Source organism: Moschus berezovskii, chromosome X (genome assembly GCF_049115385.1).
Source record: "Moschus berezovskii isolate FMDL1 chromosome X, NW_MosBer_1.0, whole genome shotgun sequence".
In the NCBI taxonomy this organism is placed as follows: Eukaryota; Metazoa; Chordata; class Mammalia; order Artiodactyla; family Moschidae; genus Moschus; species Moschus berezovskii.
Window position 1 is genome coordinate 34363362 of NC_142488.1, and position 17180 is coordinate 34380541.

At 37.5% G+C, this 17180-nt stretch overlaps 1 protein-coding gene across 1 annotated transcript in view; it reads left to right on the forward strand.

Annotated features, from left to right (window-relative positions):
• Positions 1 to 17180, forward strand: part of CFAP47 (cilia and flagella associated protein 47) — a 509689-nt gene that overhangs the window by 249225 nt on the left and 243284 nt on the right. The window contains exons 38-39 of the mRNA XM_088833637.1: positions 1034 to 1184; positions 4220 to 4308. Of these exons, the coding sequence (XP_088689763.1) occupies positions 1034 to 1184; positions 4220 to 4308 (240 nt within the window). The remainder of the gene's footprint in view (positions 1 to 1033; positions 1185 to 4219; positions 4309 to 17180) is intronic.

Consider the following 17180-nt stretch of genomic DNA (forward strand, 5'->3'; position numbering starts at 1 on the left):
GCCCATTTTTCATTCGGAGAGCTCATTACTTACAGAAACAGTGAAAGCAAAAGTTACCAGAAGGGCAGATCTCCATGCCCCTTGGGCAGAGTGACGCCAAAACAAAAGGGTCCAGAAGACTGCATGGGAGGACACCTGTTGTTGACAGTCAGTTTCATGCTGCAATTAAGCAGTTTTCTAGCCTGTAACTCTATGCTGTAGGGGGCTACGCGGAGTCAATGGGAAACTGTCTGCTGACAGCCTCTCAGGGAAGATAGAAAGGCAAATGAAGAATGTTCTTGTCGCAGTTTTTCCTGTAACTCCATGCTTTCATGTTATGGGAGGATCACAGAACTTTCTGGCAACACTTATAGCCACTGCAGTTAAACTTTGCATATGTGTGGCCTGTGTGGTTATGCAAGATTGCCAGGGTGCCATGGCTTAGTCATTCCCCTAAAAACTGGGAAATAAAGTTTCCAAGTCCATAGATTCTTTCATTGTTTTACTATGGTTTAAACTAGAAAGTTGAAGATTAAAGGAGATTCATGTTTTCTTTATTCTTTCCTTTAATAAGTTTGTCTTTCAAATAAAAGTCATGCTACTTATATACTGTTATTTTGACTTGAGGTTTGAATTTCATTTTCAACCACAGTTTTAAGTATTTTTTAAATTTGTCTTTCTCATTTTTTCCTCCATGTAATCAGTCATTGATGTAACTAAGAATGTGCCTAACCAGTAGCCCAGAATGTCCTGTAAAATTCACACAAAAAAATGCATACATGATTTCCTGTGGCTAACTCTTAGAAAATCAAATATTTAGTAGATTATATATGCATTTGGAAGTTAACTTTAGATTTTACAGACTAGATCAATATGTTTTCACTGACAGCAATAACTAGATTATAGGCTTTCTAAAATCTGCAACAATCTTTAATTTTACTGTAGAAGTGACTATTTTGCAGGGTTGTGTACTAGGTATATGATCTTCACTGAATAGATCCTTGTTGTCTTTTTTCATTACAGTAGTTTTCTTTTTTTATCTTTTGTTAAATAGAAACCAAATTACTATCACTCTGAAATTTACCAGTCGCTTCCTCCATCCTGCTGAAGCTTCACTGCTATTAATTTCAAAACCTAAGAATGGAATAGGAGGTACTACGATAGCTTTTGCTCTCAAGGGTGAAGTCCTCAATTTTAAAGCCATGGTAAGTAAATCTTACCTCTTTTATGATGTATTTTTTGCTTTTCTTCTCAAGCCATGGAGTGTTCCAAGCACAGCTGTTCTTCCAAGTTTTATCTCCTGGCAGCTCTTGTTCTTTGAGATCATGTGCATATGCAGACACAGATGTGTACTTACCTACATTTGCACAGTTTTTGGTTTCTGTATCTCTGGTATTTTTGCTTTGATACTCTTTCTTTGGAAATAAATCCCAATTTTATAATAGAAGTTGAAAGGATTTGTACTTTTAAAATTTCAGTTTTGTTTATTAATTTTGTATACAATGTTTAAACATTACTTTCCATTTACAGTTATTACAAAATATTGGTTATATTCCCTTTATTGTACAATGCATCCCTGGACCTATCTTACACCCAAGAGTTTGTACCTCCCACCCCTACATTGCCCCGCCCCACTCTCATCACTGGTAACCATTAATTTGTTCTGTGTTATCTGTGAGGCTGTTTCTTTTTTTTTATTATATTCACTAATTTGTTGCATTTTTTAAATCTCACGTATAAGCGATATCATGCAGTATTTGTCTCTTTCTGACTTATTTCACTTAGCATAATGCCCATAATGCCTTACCATAATACATCCTGCCACTGCTAAGTTGCTTCAGTTATGTCCAACTCTTTGCAACCATATGGACCGTAGCCTGCCAAGTCCTCTTTCCATGGGAGTCTCCAGGCAAGAATATTGGAGTGGTTGCCATGCCCTCCTCCAGGGGATCGTCCCTACCCAAGGATCAAACTTTCATCTCTTGTATCTTCTGCACTGGCAATTGGGTTCATTACCACTAGCACCAGCTACAAAGCCCAAGTAGATCCACGTTGCCGCAAATGGCAAAATATATGTATATGTGGCTTCACGGGTGGTGCTAGTAATAAAGAATCTACCTGCCAATGCAGGAGACACAAGAGACGTGGGTTCGATTTCTGGGTTGGGAAAAACCTCTGGAGAAGGAAGTGGCCAGCCACTCCAGTATTTTTGCTTGGAAAATCCCATGGACAGAGGAACCTGGTGTGCTACAGTCCATGGAGTCGCAAAGACTTGGACACGACTAAACAACTGAGCACACATACACTGGCACACATGTAAATAAATAAATATAATATATATTTTTTATATATATATATATACACACACACACATATACCCCACATCTTCATTATCCATTCATCTGTTGATGGACACTTAGGTTGCTTCCATATCTTGGCAATTGTAAATAATGCTGCCATGAATGTTGGGGTGCGTGTATTTATTCAAATTAGTATCTTCATTTTCTTTGGATATATACCCAGAGTAGAATAGCTGGATCATATGGTAGTTCTATTTTTGGTCTTTTGAGAAACCTCCATACTGCTTTCCACAGTGACTGTGGTAATTTACCTTACTTCACTGGCATTTGTTATTTGTGTTCTTTTTGATAATGGCCATTCTGACAGATGCTCGATGATATCTCATTGTGGTTGTGATATGCGTTTCTCTTATGATTAGCATCTTCTCATATGCCTGTTGGCCATCTGCATTTTGAAAAGACTTGTACTGAGTACTGTTTTAAGGTTGTCTTTTTTAGGATTATATTTGTGCTTTATATCAAGGAGTCATTCACTATGTGTATAGCAATTTACATGACTCTCTGCCATGGAGACTTGTGATTTAAGTTAAAGCACTCCCTGGGCCTATGTCTGTTTTTGTTTGAATTAAGGTTTGGTGATTTACACAGCAAAGAAAACGTTTCTGTTTCTGATAGGAACATTTATCAATTTATCTTTAGAGTGCTCTGGAGCAAGTCCGTTAGAAAGATAATGCTAAGACCGGCATTTAGTGAGAGGTAATGATGCTCCAGTAAGAGTTCTAAAGTGTTACTACCTCAAAGGATGGGGGAGAAGGATTTTTAAATCTCTGTAAAATAGTTGTGATATTGTTATGATTGACTTTGTGTAGTCATTAGTTTGTCTAAATATTATTTTCTACCGTGGCTGTACGGCAAAGAAGTAAATTTACGTTGCCACATTTTCATATGGATTTTGAAGAATCATAGGTGTGCAGTGGCTTGAGTGGGAGGTAAAGAGAATGACTCTAGAAGGCCACTTTGTGTGAGGAGAGCATTAAGACGCTCACCTGGACAAAATGGCTTATTCAATAAGGACACCCAGAACAGAAAGCACATGCTCGATTGTCACTGAGATATTATTGGGATCGTCTGATTTCCTCCTGAATTCTTACATTTCCCAACCCTCTCACACAAATTCTCTGAAAAAAAACATTGCTTTGCCACGTGTGTTTAAGAGACATGGATGAATGGTGTTAGCCTGTCATTATCATGGCTCTGGGTCAGAAAAGCTGACACTTGGACCTTAGATGATCTCTGTTTACTTTTCCATTTGGCCACTCATGGTCTTAGACATCAGGAAATAATTGGATAATAATGGAGAAATAAGGTAAGATCCTGACTAATCTAGAAGTGTGGAATTCCTAAAATCTTTTCTTTCATGGAAGTCTTGAGTAATTTAAGTTTTATATTTGTGCTTTTATTACAGTAAAAATATATCAGCACAGCCACTGCATTAGAAACACAGCATTCCACAGTCACACACATTCCAACACAGATATCACAGATATTCTTGCACTCACACACCAGTGTGCACATGTGCACACACACCTGCCTCTTCTTTATGTCATGTGTATTCGGCGTGTGTATGTATATATATGATGGATTTATTTGCGAATGTAAAATCATGCTCAGTCATGAACAAAATGAATTTTAAGGAAATAAATTTTGGAGACAGTATTGTGACAAATCATTCAGTTGTTCGCCTAGTACTATGGATCAGTGATGAGGTAAAATCTATTTTTATTTTTTTCCCACTCAGATTTTGGCAGTATAATGTTAATTAAGATCTCTGAAATGTTTAAATGGACAGGTTTTTAGATACTTTAAGCCTATATTTTATAGTTGAGGATATTCTTTTTTGTTATTATCATATAGAATGTTTTATTTCTTTTTTACCTTAGGCAAGTATAAAATGCAAATCTCCGTGTTATAAATGGAAAGAAATTACTGTGGAAGTTAAAAATCCCTTCCAAGCTTCTGGGGACTTCAAGTAAGTTATTGTTTTGGTGTAAATTCATTGCAATTAGCCATATCCAGTCTTAAGAGAAGTTATGTAGTTTTCCTAAATGTGAACCGTTTTGAGGAGAAATTTTGCATATTTATATTACTATAAATGTATAAGCATCAGAAGGTAAAATAGAACAAATAATGAAGGTAAATCAGTTTTCCTTGAAATGCTGTTTCATCTCTACAAAGCTAATGCTGATTTTGTCAAATTTAATTTCGTCAATAAGCTTTATCTTTACTGAAATGTATAGTTCTTTCAAGTTCTTAAAATTTATAATTAATAGACTTTTAAACTTTTAATTTCTTCCTATCTGTTAATTTCCAAATGTGAAATGTTGATTCAAGCAGAAAATTTATTTTCACCTAAAGCATCATGATTAATTAAAACTGCACATCTTAACAACAATAACAACAAAATATATTTGGAACAAAAAGACAATAAAATGCTTAAATTTTATTTAAGGTCCCAAATAGAAAATATCTTTCTGTATATTTACATGTTGAGGGAGAAGATGGATAATTGTACCTTATTGTTGTTGTTTAGCTGCTAACTCATGTCCCACTCTTCTGCGACCCCATAGAGTGTAGCCAGCCAGGCTCCCCTGACCATGGGATTTCCCAGGCAAGAATACTGGAGTGGGTTGCCATTTCCTTCACCAGGGAACCTTCCTGTCCCAGGGATTAAATCAGCGTTTCATGCATTGGCAGGTGGATTCTTTATCACTGAGCTATCTGGAAAGCCCTTAATGATACCTTGTGCTGTGCTTAGTTGCTCAGTCATGCCTGACTCTTTGCGACCCCATGGACTATAGCCTGCCAGGTTTCTCTGTCCCTGGGATTCTCCAGGCAAGAATACTGGAGTGGGTTGCCATACCCTCCTCCATACCTTACATACTGCTTAAATTATGAACTCTGTTTCTACCAACTTTAAAAGTCAAATTCTTACAACAATACTTGTGTTGCTTGGAAATTGTATGTATGGTTATTATATTAGTATTTGATAATTTTCAGTTTTTAAATTACTATATGTCTAGGCTTTTGGTAATTTCTTATTAACAATATCATTTATTGTTGACAAAGCAAAAATTCTTTCGTTAAAACAGTTATTGGTGAATTTATGGTTCCCATATTCAGTGAGGGAGAACTTTATTTACTGTAATTTTATTAAAATGTTATATCAGAATGTAAGGAACAAAAAATATCAGAATATATGGCATTAATCCAGTATTAAAATATACCCTTAAATGAACCAAATGACTGACTGAAGTTTTTCAGAGAAAATCAAGATCAAATATGTTAACTCTTATTCTAGTGGTAGAATTGAAAGAAAATCTCAAAGTTCATGGCATTGGTAGAATATTATAATTGTATGTTTCTCCAAAAATAATAATATGTCATTGTTATTTTATGGTTTGTGTGCGTGCATGCATGCTGTCACTTCAGTCATGTCCTACTCTTTGGGACCCTATGGACTGTAGCCTGCCAGGCTCCTCTGTCCATGTGATTCTCTAGGCAAAACTACTAGAGTGGGTAGCCATGCCCTCCTCCAGAGAATTTTCCTGTCCCAGGAATCAAACCTGTGGCTCCTACATTACAGGCAGAATGTTTACAGCTGAGCCACCACGGAAGCCAGTTTTATGATTTATCTCAGATGTAATTAAGTTACTTCTTATGAGGAATACATGGTTTGGTAGAGGACAAGATTATTTGTTGGAGACTTTTGACTCCTTCATCTCTTATGTTAATGTGGCCCTCAAACTTAGGTAATAGGCATATAATCATGAAAATTTAAGGCCACTCACAAAATCTGTAAAATCAATATTTTATGGTAAACATGCATTACTTTTAAAGATAAAATGCAATAAAAGAGAATGAGAGGAAATTTAATGCCAAATAATTCACATAGACTATTTTAATGTTATAAACAATAAAACAAGTGACCAAGTTTTTCATATTATTTACAAAAATGATCAGAATTTTATTATGAATAATCTCATAGTAAATGTATTTTCATTTAAAATTTCAGAAAATTTTCCAAAAAATTGTATGTAGCACAGTGACCAGGTTTGATCCTACTTTATCAAAATTTAACAACACTTTTAACCAAAAAAGGTGACCCAGTCTAAATTTAAACATTTATTTTTTATTGAGATATACTTGATATACAATATTATATATTCAGAAATGCAATATAGTGATTCACAATTTTTAAAGGTTTACTCCATTCATAGTTATTATAAAATATTGGCTCTATTCTCTGTGCTGTAAAACATATACTTATAGCTTACTTATACATGGTAGTTTGCATTTCTTAATCCCCTATCCAGTATAGATTTAACAGAGAGAGAATTAGCTCTCACACCTCTGTGTACCAGATCTCAAATTCCTCTTTGGCAGAATACAAGTATTTCATGCTGTATAATGCTTTTTTTTACATGTTGTAAAGATGGTTTACTAGTATTTGGTTGGCGATTTTGCATTTATAACCACAAGATTTACTTTCTTTTCTTGTGATGTATTTATCTGTTTTTTATATGACCAATAATAGCTTTAGAGAAAGATTTGGGAAGTGGTCCTTTCCATTCTACTTTTGGGGAGAATTTGTGAAGAATTGGTATTAATTCTTTTAATGTTTGCTAGAATTCACAACTGAAGCCATCTGTCTCTGAGCTTTGCTTTATGGGAACTTCAGTTTATTACTAATTCCATCTCTTTACTTGTTATGGCTTAATCAGATTTTCTGTTTCTTCTTGAATCGGTTTGGTCATTTGTGCCACTCCAGGAATTTGTACATTTCTTCTAAATTATCTAAGTTGTTGACATGGAATTTTACATAGTATTCCCTTATAATCCTTGTTTTTTCTTTTCTTTTTTCTGCAAAAGCAGTTGTGATGGCCCTTCTTCCATCCCTTGTTTTAGTAATGTGATTTTTCTCTCCTTTATTTTTGATCAGTGTAGGTAAAGATTTGTTAATTTTCTTGATATTTTCGAAGACCCTTCTCCTAGTTTCTTTGATATTTTATTTTATTTTTCTTTATTTAAAAACATTTGTGGTATAAGTGATATGCAAAAAACTGCACATTTAAAGTATATAGTTTGATGAGTTTGGATGTATGCATGTACCATGATGCTACCACAACAATTAAAGCAATAAGCATACCCATCAATTCCAAAAGTTTCCTTGTATTCCTTTTTTCTTTTCTATGTTAAGAACTCTTAACATGAGAATTGCAGTCTTAACAAATGTTTTAGATAGAGCACAATACCACGTTGTTAGGTCTTCCCTGGTGGCTCAGCAGTAAAGAATCTACCTACCAGTGTAGGAGATGCAGGTTTGGGAAGATCCCCTAGAGGAGGAAATGGCTATCCACTCTAGTATTCTTGCCTGGAAAATCCCACTGGACAGAGGAGACTGGTGGGATACAGTCCATAGGGTCACAAAGAGTTGGACATGACTGAAGTAACTTAGCACACAAGCATGCATGATTAATGATGTTAAGCATCTTTTCATGTGCCTTTGGCCATCTGTATGTCTTCTTTGGAAAGTGTGTATTCAGGTCTTCTGCCCAGTTTTTAATCAGATTGTTTGTTTCTTTGCTACAGAGTTATGTGAGATTGTTATATTTTGGGTATTAGCTCCTTATCAGATAATTGATTTGCAAATATTTTCTCCCATTCAGAAGATTGCCTTAATATTTTGTTGATGGTTTCCTTTGCTGTGCAAAAGCTTTATATTTTGATGTAGTCCCACTTCTTTATTTTTGCTTTTGTTGCTTTTACTTTTGCTGTCAAGACTCAAAATTTATCACTAAGACCTATATCAAGGAGTTTACATAAGCATGTGTTTTCTTCTAGGAGTTTTATAGTTTTAGGTCTTATGTTCTGATCTTTAATCCAGTCCATTCTAAGGGAGATCAATCCTGGGTGTTCATTGGAAGGACTGATGCTAAAGCTGAAACTGCAATACTTTGGCCACCTCATGCAACGAGTTGACTCACTGGAAAAGACTCTGATGCTGGGAAGGGTTGGGGGCGGGAGGAGAAGGGGACGACCGAGAATTAGATGGCTGGATGGCATCACCGACTCTGTGGACATGAGTTTGAGTGAACTCCAGGAGTTGGTGATGGATAGGGAGGCCTGGCGTGCTGTGATTCATGGGGTCGCGGAGAGTCGGACACGACTGAGTGACTGAACTGAACTGAACTGATAAAATAGTGGTCTAGTTTCATTCTTTTACATGTGGTTGGTTAGTTTTCCCAGCACCACTTACTGAAGAAACTGTCCATACCCTCTTGTATATTTTTGGCTCCTTTGTTGTAAATTAATTCACCATATATGTGTGGATTTATTTCTCGGCTCTCTATTCTGTTCCATTGATCTAAGTGTCTGTTTTTGTGCAAATATCATACTGTTTTAATTGCTATAGCTTGATATTATTTGAGATCAAAGAGTGTGACACTTCCAGCTGTGTTCACTCATCTCATTTTTCCGGTGTTTTTTCTTTTCTTTTTTCCTCTTTTTTGGCTTATTTCATTAAACATTTGTTGGTGCTTTTAACTATGTGCCATATATGTATGTGATTGTTTATTTTTCTTTATTCATTTTTCTCTCTGTTCTTCAGACTGCATAATCTCTATCAGTCTTGAAGTTTGTTAATTCTTCTTTTTCCTACCAATTGAAATCTCCAAAATCACTGCGGATGCTGAATGTAGCCATGAAATTAAAAGACGCTTACTCCTTGGAAGGAAAGTTATGACCAACCTAGATAGCATATTAAAAAGCAAAGACATTACTTGGCCAACAAAGGTCCGTCTAGTCAAGGCTATGGTTTTTCCCGTGGTCATGTATGGAGGTGAGAGTTGGACTGTGAAGAAAGCTGATTGCCGAAGAATTGATGCTTTTGGACTGTGGTGTTAGAGAAGACTCTTGAGAGTCCCTTGGACTGCAGGTAGATCCAACCAGTCCATTCTAAAGGAGATCAGTCCTGGGTGTTCATTGGAAGGACTGATGCTAAAGCTGAAGCTCCAATACTTTGGCCACCTCATGCGAAGAGTTGACTCACTGGAAAAGATTCTGATGCTGGGAGGGATTGGGGTAGGAGGAGAAGGGGACGACAAAGAATGAGATGGCTGGATGGCATCACTGACTCGATGGACATGAGTTTGAGTAAACTCCAGGAGTTGGTGATGGACAGGGAGGCCTGGCATGCTGCGATTCATGGGGTTGCAAAGAGTCAAACACAACTGAGCGACTGACCCGAACTGAGCCCCTCTAGTGATTTTTTTTTTTAATCTGTTATTGTAGTTTACAAATCCAGAATTTCCATTTGGTTCTTTTTTATTATTTTCATCATCATGCTTTCCTATCTTTAGTCATAGTTTCCATAGTTTTTTAAGACATTTACAATGGCTGTTTTGAGTTGGTTTTCTGTTAAACATGATAGCTGATTGCTCTATCAAGCAGCTTTTCTTGCATACCTGTTTTATTGTTTCTTTGCTTGTCTCATAATTGTTCTGTTGGAAACTGGGCATTTTTGAAAATGCATTGAATTCTGGTCTCATCTCCCACATGATTTTTAATGTTGTTTGCTTGTTTAATTTTTTACTACCTGGCTGGCTTATTTTAGAGTTGTTTACTCCCCCTTCCCCTCAAAAAAAATGCCCCGCATACATAGTGTGAAACTTCTAATATTGCTTCTAGAGGATACAGTCTTGAATATGCCCACAATCACTCTTGGATAATGGTGAGTTTGGCATAGCTTTCTTTGACTGTATCTTTCTGTGTCCACACTTAGCTGCTAAATTTCCCTGACTTGAATTCTGTGGAAGGCATAAATTGCTCCTCAGACTAATTCAATCAAAGCCAGCTCCTTTGAAATAATAGTCCATTAGGTCAATGTTTGAGATTTATTCTGTCTCCATAAGGGCTCCTCTCGGTTGTCTCTTTCCCCAGTTTTCTCCAGCTAACTAGCAGGGTTCCTCCTAATTGCCTTTCACCACAACTGCACTGGTTTTAAAAGTACCCTTGGGTTTACCATCACCTGTTTTCGAAAATGAAATCAGGTCCTTTGTGAAGAGATTAAGAGCTATATGTCTTAAGGTCAGCTTCTCCCTCTAGGTTAAATTTCTGAGCCATGACTGTGTTGGTAGAAAGGGAGACAAAGGTAAACTTTTCTTGAAGTAACACCCCTATATTAGGACCTGAATGCTAGGTAGGGTGGGGAAAAGTAGTTTCAGTTCTTCCTGGTTTGCTCTCCCAGCATAGAACCACCACTTTATAAGCTAGGACAATGGTGATTTCACACCCATGCAGAGCTTGTGGTCCATGATTGGGTAATGGGCGGAAGAAGGAAGCCCCTCTGCTCCTGTCAGTTGCATTTGCCTGAACATAGCCTCAGCAACATGTACTTGGGGCAGGATGAGAAATGTTGATGTCACACATCTCTCAGAAAGATGGCTCTCCACCTGGGAGCTAGGAAACTAATGTGTCCTCTGTCCCTAGCTGTACTAGTCTGGAGTAGAGTTTCTTTCTTAATTGGGTGGGGAAGAAGGAAGAAGTGAGTAGTCTTGGTTCGCATGCCACAGACTACATCTTCTCTTTTTTATTGATTGATTTATTATTTTTGGCTGTGCTGGGTCTTTGTTGCTTCGTTGTGTGGGCTTTCTCTAGTTTCAGTGAGTGGGGGCTGCTCTCTTGTTGTGGAGTGTGGGCTTCTTATTGCAGTGGCTTCTCTTGTTGCAGAGCATGGGCTCTAGGGCATGTCAGCTTCAGTAGCTGTGAGGCAAGGGTAGTTGCCCAGCGGCAGATGGAATCTTCTTGGACAAGGGATTGAACTCGTGTCCCCTGCATTAGCAGATTCTTTACCACTGGACCACTGGACTTCTTTACCATGTAGGAAAGTCCTACATCTTTGCTTACTGAATTTAGTAATTACTACTGAATAGTTGGTTGTTGTTTTTTTTATTGGCTGTATGCCTTTAAGATCATTTCCATAGAGTGTAAATAGTTGGTTTTTATATTTGAACTCATTCTGCTGGAAAGTGATCCGTGGAGCTCTCATGCTGTCATGCTAAGAGCAGTGTTTGATCTAGTTCTATTTTGTCTGTTATTAGTATAGCCACTCCAGTTCTCTTTTTGTTACTGTTTACATGGTATTTTATTATTCTTCTTTTGTTCCCAATCTGGTTGTGACTTCGAACCAATATTTGTCTTTTCTCTAGTCTATTTTGTTTTTCCATTTTGTCCATCTCTGCCTTTTGATTAGAGTGTTAATCCCATTATACTTAATATAATCCCTGATACAGTACAGTTTAGTGTGCCTTTAAAATTTTTCTTTCTTTTAGTATATGTATTCTAAAATTTTTCTCCGTAGTCATCCTGAAGATTATAATTAGCATCTTAATTTAAACAGTCTAGTTCATATTGACACCAACTTAATTTTACTCTAACTTAGAAATTTTGCTTCAGTGTATCTCCTTTTCTTAGACTCTTGTTAGTGCTATTATTGTTATACTCATTACATCTTAATAAGTTTTAAGCCCATAAAACAGTTTTATATTTACTCTCTGACACTGTTTTATTTTAAATCAGAAGGGACAACAAAAAGGGTACATTGCAAATGAAGTACATTTATAATTTGTTTTATAGAGTTGCCTGTGTAGTTTACTTAATGTATGTTTTTTATTTCATCATGTGGTTTGCAGTTCATTTCTAGCGTCCTTTTACTTTTCTTGAGAGTCCCTTGGACTGCAAGGAGATCCAACCAGTCCATTCTAAAGGAGATCAACCCTGGGTGTTCATTGGAAGGACTGATGCTAAAGCTGAAACTCCAATACTTTGGCCACCTCATGCGACGAGTTGACTCACTGGAAAAGACTCTGATGCTGGGAGGGATTGGGGGTGGGAGGAGACGGGGACGACAGAGACTGAGATGGCTGGATGGCATCACCAACTCTGTGGACATGAGTTTGAGTGAACTCCGGGAGTTGGTGATGGACAGGGAGGCCTGGCGTGCTGTGATTCATGGGTTCGCAAAGAGTCGGACACGACTGAGCAACTGCACTGAACTGAACTGAAGGGAATCCTGGTAGTATTTTTTGTAGGATAGGTCTGTTAGCATTGAATTCTTTCATTTTTTATTTGGTAATATTTTAATTTCTCCTTAATTTCTGAAGGATAGTTTTGCTGTATATAGTATACCTTATTTATAATTGTTCAGCATGCTGTATACATCATCCCACTGCATTTTGTTCTTTAGGTTTTAAATGGGAATTTAATTCTTAATCTGACTGAGGAGCAACATAGGTGTTGAGTCAGTTGTCTTCCGCTTCTTACTGTGTCTTGGCCTCTCAATGACTTGACTTTTATTGTCTAGTTATGGATCACCTTGAATTTATCCTGCACAGAATATTTTGTACTTTTAGATGTGTAAATTAATATTTTTATCAAATGTTGAAAGTTTTCACCCTTTATTTCTTCACATTTTCTGTCTACCTCTTTTTTTATTCTCTTGTCTTTTAGGATTCTGCTTAGGCTTAAGTTTGGCTGTCTGATGGTGTCCCATGGTTCTCTGAAGCTCTGTTAATTTTTCTTCATTCTTTTTTCTGTCCATTGTTTAAAAGTAATCATTTTATTTGACCTATCTTCAAGTGTACTGGTTCTTTTGTCACCTCAAACCTGCAGTTGTGTCCCTCTACTGCTTTTTTACTTCAAGTATTGTATTTTCTAAGTCCAGAATTTATAATTAGTTCTTTTGTATAATTTCTCTGTACTGATATTCTTTACTTGGTGAGGTGTAATTGTCTCTGTCACTAGAGAAGAGAATGGCAAAACAACAAACTGTGGAGAATTCTTAAAGAGATGGGAATACCAGACCACCTTACCTGCCTCCTGAGAAATCTGTATGCAGGTCAAGAAGCAACAATTAGAACTGGACATGGAACAAACAACTGGTTCCAAATTGGGATAGGAGTGTATCAAGGCTGTATAGTGTCACCTTGTTTATTTCATTTATATGCCAGGCTAGATGAATCAGCTGCAATCAAGATTGCTGGGAGTAACATCCACAACTTCAGATATGCAGGTGATACCTCTCTGAGGGCAAAAAGTGAAGAGGAACTAAAGAGCCTCTTTTTTTTTTTTTGAGGAGATAAGTTTGACTTTATTTCACAGTGGCAACCTGTTTCAATTTTATGTGCTTAGTCATAGAATTAATCTTTCAAAAGTTGCAGGTGAAATTACTTAAAAATTTGTCACACTTCAAATAACAGTTTTGGAGCTCTGATGCTGCTAAGTCACTTCAGTCGTGTCCGACTCTGCGACCCCATAGACGGCTAAAGAATATAAATATTTTTACTTTACAACATAGTTGCCTCTAACTACCAGTTAATTTAACTATATGGCTGTAAAATTATGTTTTTTTTTAAATTTTAATTGGAGGCTAATTACTTTACATTATTGTATTGGTTTTGCCATACAATGACATGAATCTGCCCCGAGTGTACATATGTTCCCCATCTTGAACCCCCCTCCCACCTCCCTCCCCATCCCATCCCTCTGGGTCATCCCAGTACACCAGCCCCGAGCATCTTGTATCATGCATCAAACCTGGACTGGCGATTCGTTTCACATATGATAATATACATGTTTCAATGCCATTCTCCCAAATCATCCCACCCTCGCCCTCTCCCACAGAGTCCAAAAGACTGTTTTATACATCTGTGTCTCTTTTGCTGTCTCGCATGCAAGGTTATCACTATCATCTTTCTAAATTCCATATATATGCGTTAGTATACTGTATTGGTTTTTCTTTCTGGCTTACTTCACTCTGTATAATAAATAGGCTGCAGTTTCATCCACCTCTTTAGAACTGATTCAAATGTATTCTTTTTAATTCTGAGTAATACTCCATTGTGTATATGTCCCACAGCTTTCTTATCCATTCATCTGCAGATGGACATCTAGGTTTCTTCCATGTCCTGGCTATTATAAACAGTGCTGCGATGGACATTGGAGTACATGTGTCTCTTTCAATTCTGGTTTCCTCGGTGTGTATGCCCAGGAGTGCGATTGCTGGGTCGTATGGCAGTTCTAATTCCAGTTTTTTGAGGAATCTCGACACTGTTCTCCATAGTGGCTGTACTAGTTTGCATTCCCACCAACAGTGTAAGAGGGTTCCCTTCTCTCCACACCCTCTCCAGCATTTATTGCTTGTAGACTTTTGGATAGCAGTCATTCTGACTGGTGTGAAATGGTATCTCATTGTGGTTTTGATTTGCATTTCTCTGATTATGAGTGATGTTGAGCATCTTTTCATGTGTTTGTTAGCCATGTTTATGTCTTCTTTGGAGAAATGTCTGTTTAGTTCTTTGGCCCATTTTTTGATTGGGTCGTTTATTTTTCTGGAATTGAGCTGCTGGAGTTGCTTGTATATTTTTGAGATTAATCCTTTGTCAGTTGCTTCATTTGCTATTATTTTCTCCCATTCTGAAGGCTGTCTTTTCACCTTGCTTATAGTTTCCTTTGCTGTGCAGAAGCTTTTAATTTTAATTATGTCCCATTTGTTTATTTTTGCTTTTATTTCCAATATTCTGGGAGGTGGGTCTTGGAGGATCCTGCTGTGATTTATGTCGGAGAGTGTTTTGCCTACGTTCTCCTCTAGGAGTTTTATAGTTTCTGGTCTTACATTTAGATCTTTAATCCATTTTGAGTTTATTTTTGTGTATGGTGTTAGGGAGTGTTCTAGTTTCATTCTTTTACAAGTGGCTGACCAGTTTTCCCAGCACCACTTGTTAAAGAGATTGTCTTTTCTCCATTTTATATTCTTGCCTCCCTTGTCAAAGATAAGGTGTCCATAGGTGTGTGGATTTATCTCTGGGCTTTCTATTTTGCTCCGTTGATCTATATTTCTGTCTTTATGCCAGTACCATACTGTCTTGATGACTGTGGCTTTGTAGTAGAGCCTGAAGTCTGGCAGGTTGATTCCCCCAGTTCCATTCTTCTTTCTCAAGATTCCTTTGGCTATTCGAGGTTTTTTGTATTTCCATACAAATTGTGAGATTATTTGTTCTAGCTCTGTGAAAAATACCATTGGTAGCTTGATAGGGATTTAAAGAGCCTCTTGATGAGTGTGAAAATGGAAAGTAAAAAAGCTGGCTTAAAACTCAACATTAAAAATACTAAGATCATGGCATCCAGTCGCAGAACTTCATGGCAAATAGATGGGGGAAAATTGAAAACAGTGACAGATTTTATTTTTTTGGGCTCTAAGATCACTGTAGAGAGTGACTGCAGCCACAAAATTAAAAGATGCTTGCTCCTTAGAAGGAACGCTATTAAAAAACTAGACAGCATTGTAAAAAGCAGAGACATTACTTTGCTGACAAAGGTCTAAGTAGTCAAAGCTACAGTTTTTCCAGTAGTCATGTATAGATGTGAGAGTTGGACCATAAAGAAGGCTGAGCACCGAAGGATTGATGCTTTTGAATTGTGGTGCCGGAGAAGACTCTTAAGAGTCCCTTGGACAGCAAGGAGATCAAACCAGTGCATCCTAAAGGAGATTGATCCTGGGTGTTCATTGGAAGGACTGATGCTAAAGCTGAAGCTCCAGTACTTTGGCCACCTGATAAGAAGAGCTGACTCATTAGAAAAGATCATGATGCCAGGAAAGATTGAAGGCAAGAGGACAAGGGGGTAACAGAAGTTGAGATGGCATCACCAACTCAGTGGATATGATTTTGAGCAAACTCCCAGAGACAGTGAAGGACAGGGAAACCTGACATGTTGCAGTCCGTGGAGTCACGAAGAGTTGGACATGACTTGGTGATTGAACAACAGGTATCTCTGTAAGTGGGATTGAAGGTCCTTGACATGTTTTGGGACACTACTGAGTTATTGCAATTTCTCCTATGGGCGTCTTGTCTCCAGATCTTCCTTTTATGTTTTCTCAGGCTCTTACTTGATCCAGTTGCTGTGGCAGCCTCAGGCATAATTGTTACTGATTGTTTTCAACAAACATCCTAGGAATAGTTGTTTTCCTTTGAGTCAGTTGCTTAGATTAAAGCAACACCGTGCATATTGAGTTCTTCTAGGGAGCTTTGAGACAGGTTGCACAGTAACAATGATGAGGGACGGGACTTCTTTTTGAAGAGCTCCAACCTCAGTCTATTCCTTCCTGTGGCAGCAAGCCTGAGCATTTTTTACAGTTACGTTGGTTGCAAGGCAGTTAGTTTTCAAGGCTACTGCAGAGCTATGGAAAGGAGGAGGGGAGTTACAACATAAAAATTACAAGGCTGCAAACCCTACTGTTCTTACCAAGGTTTGGAAGCTTTTTTTTTTTTTTGCTTTGTCTTCATTACTGCGTTTGTGTGCTCTCTACTTGCAGCAAGTGGAGGCTACTCTCTAGTTGCAGTGCACAGGCTGCTCATTGTCGTGGCTTCTCTTGTTGAGGCACACAGGCTTTAGTAGTTGAAGCATGTAGGCTCAGTAGTTGTGGCTCTCAGGCTTAGTTGTTCCCTGGCATGTGGGATCTTTGAGGACCAGGGATTGAACCTGTGTCCTTTGCATTAGCAGGTGGATTCTTAAGCACTGGACCACCAGGGAAGTCCCTGGAAACTTTTCTTGTGTAAACACCATGCAGATTGCTGTAAGCTTTTCTTTAGTTAGCTGCAATTCTGAGAAGGTTAATTTGGACAAAATTTTCCAGTGTTTTTAGTGGTTTTATATAGGTGTGTTAATGGTTATTCTAAACCATTCCCTGCTTTTGTTTTCCTAGTGGCCTGGTTTTATTATTAAAAATATGTTTTTTGTTTTAGATTGGATTTGTGCTTCTCACAATGTGATCTCTGAGTCAGCAAA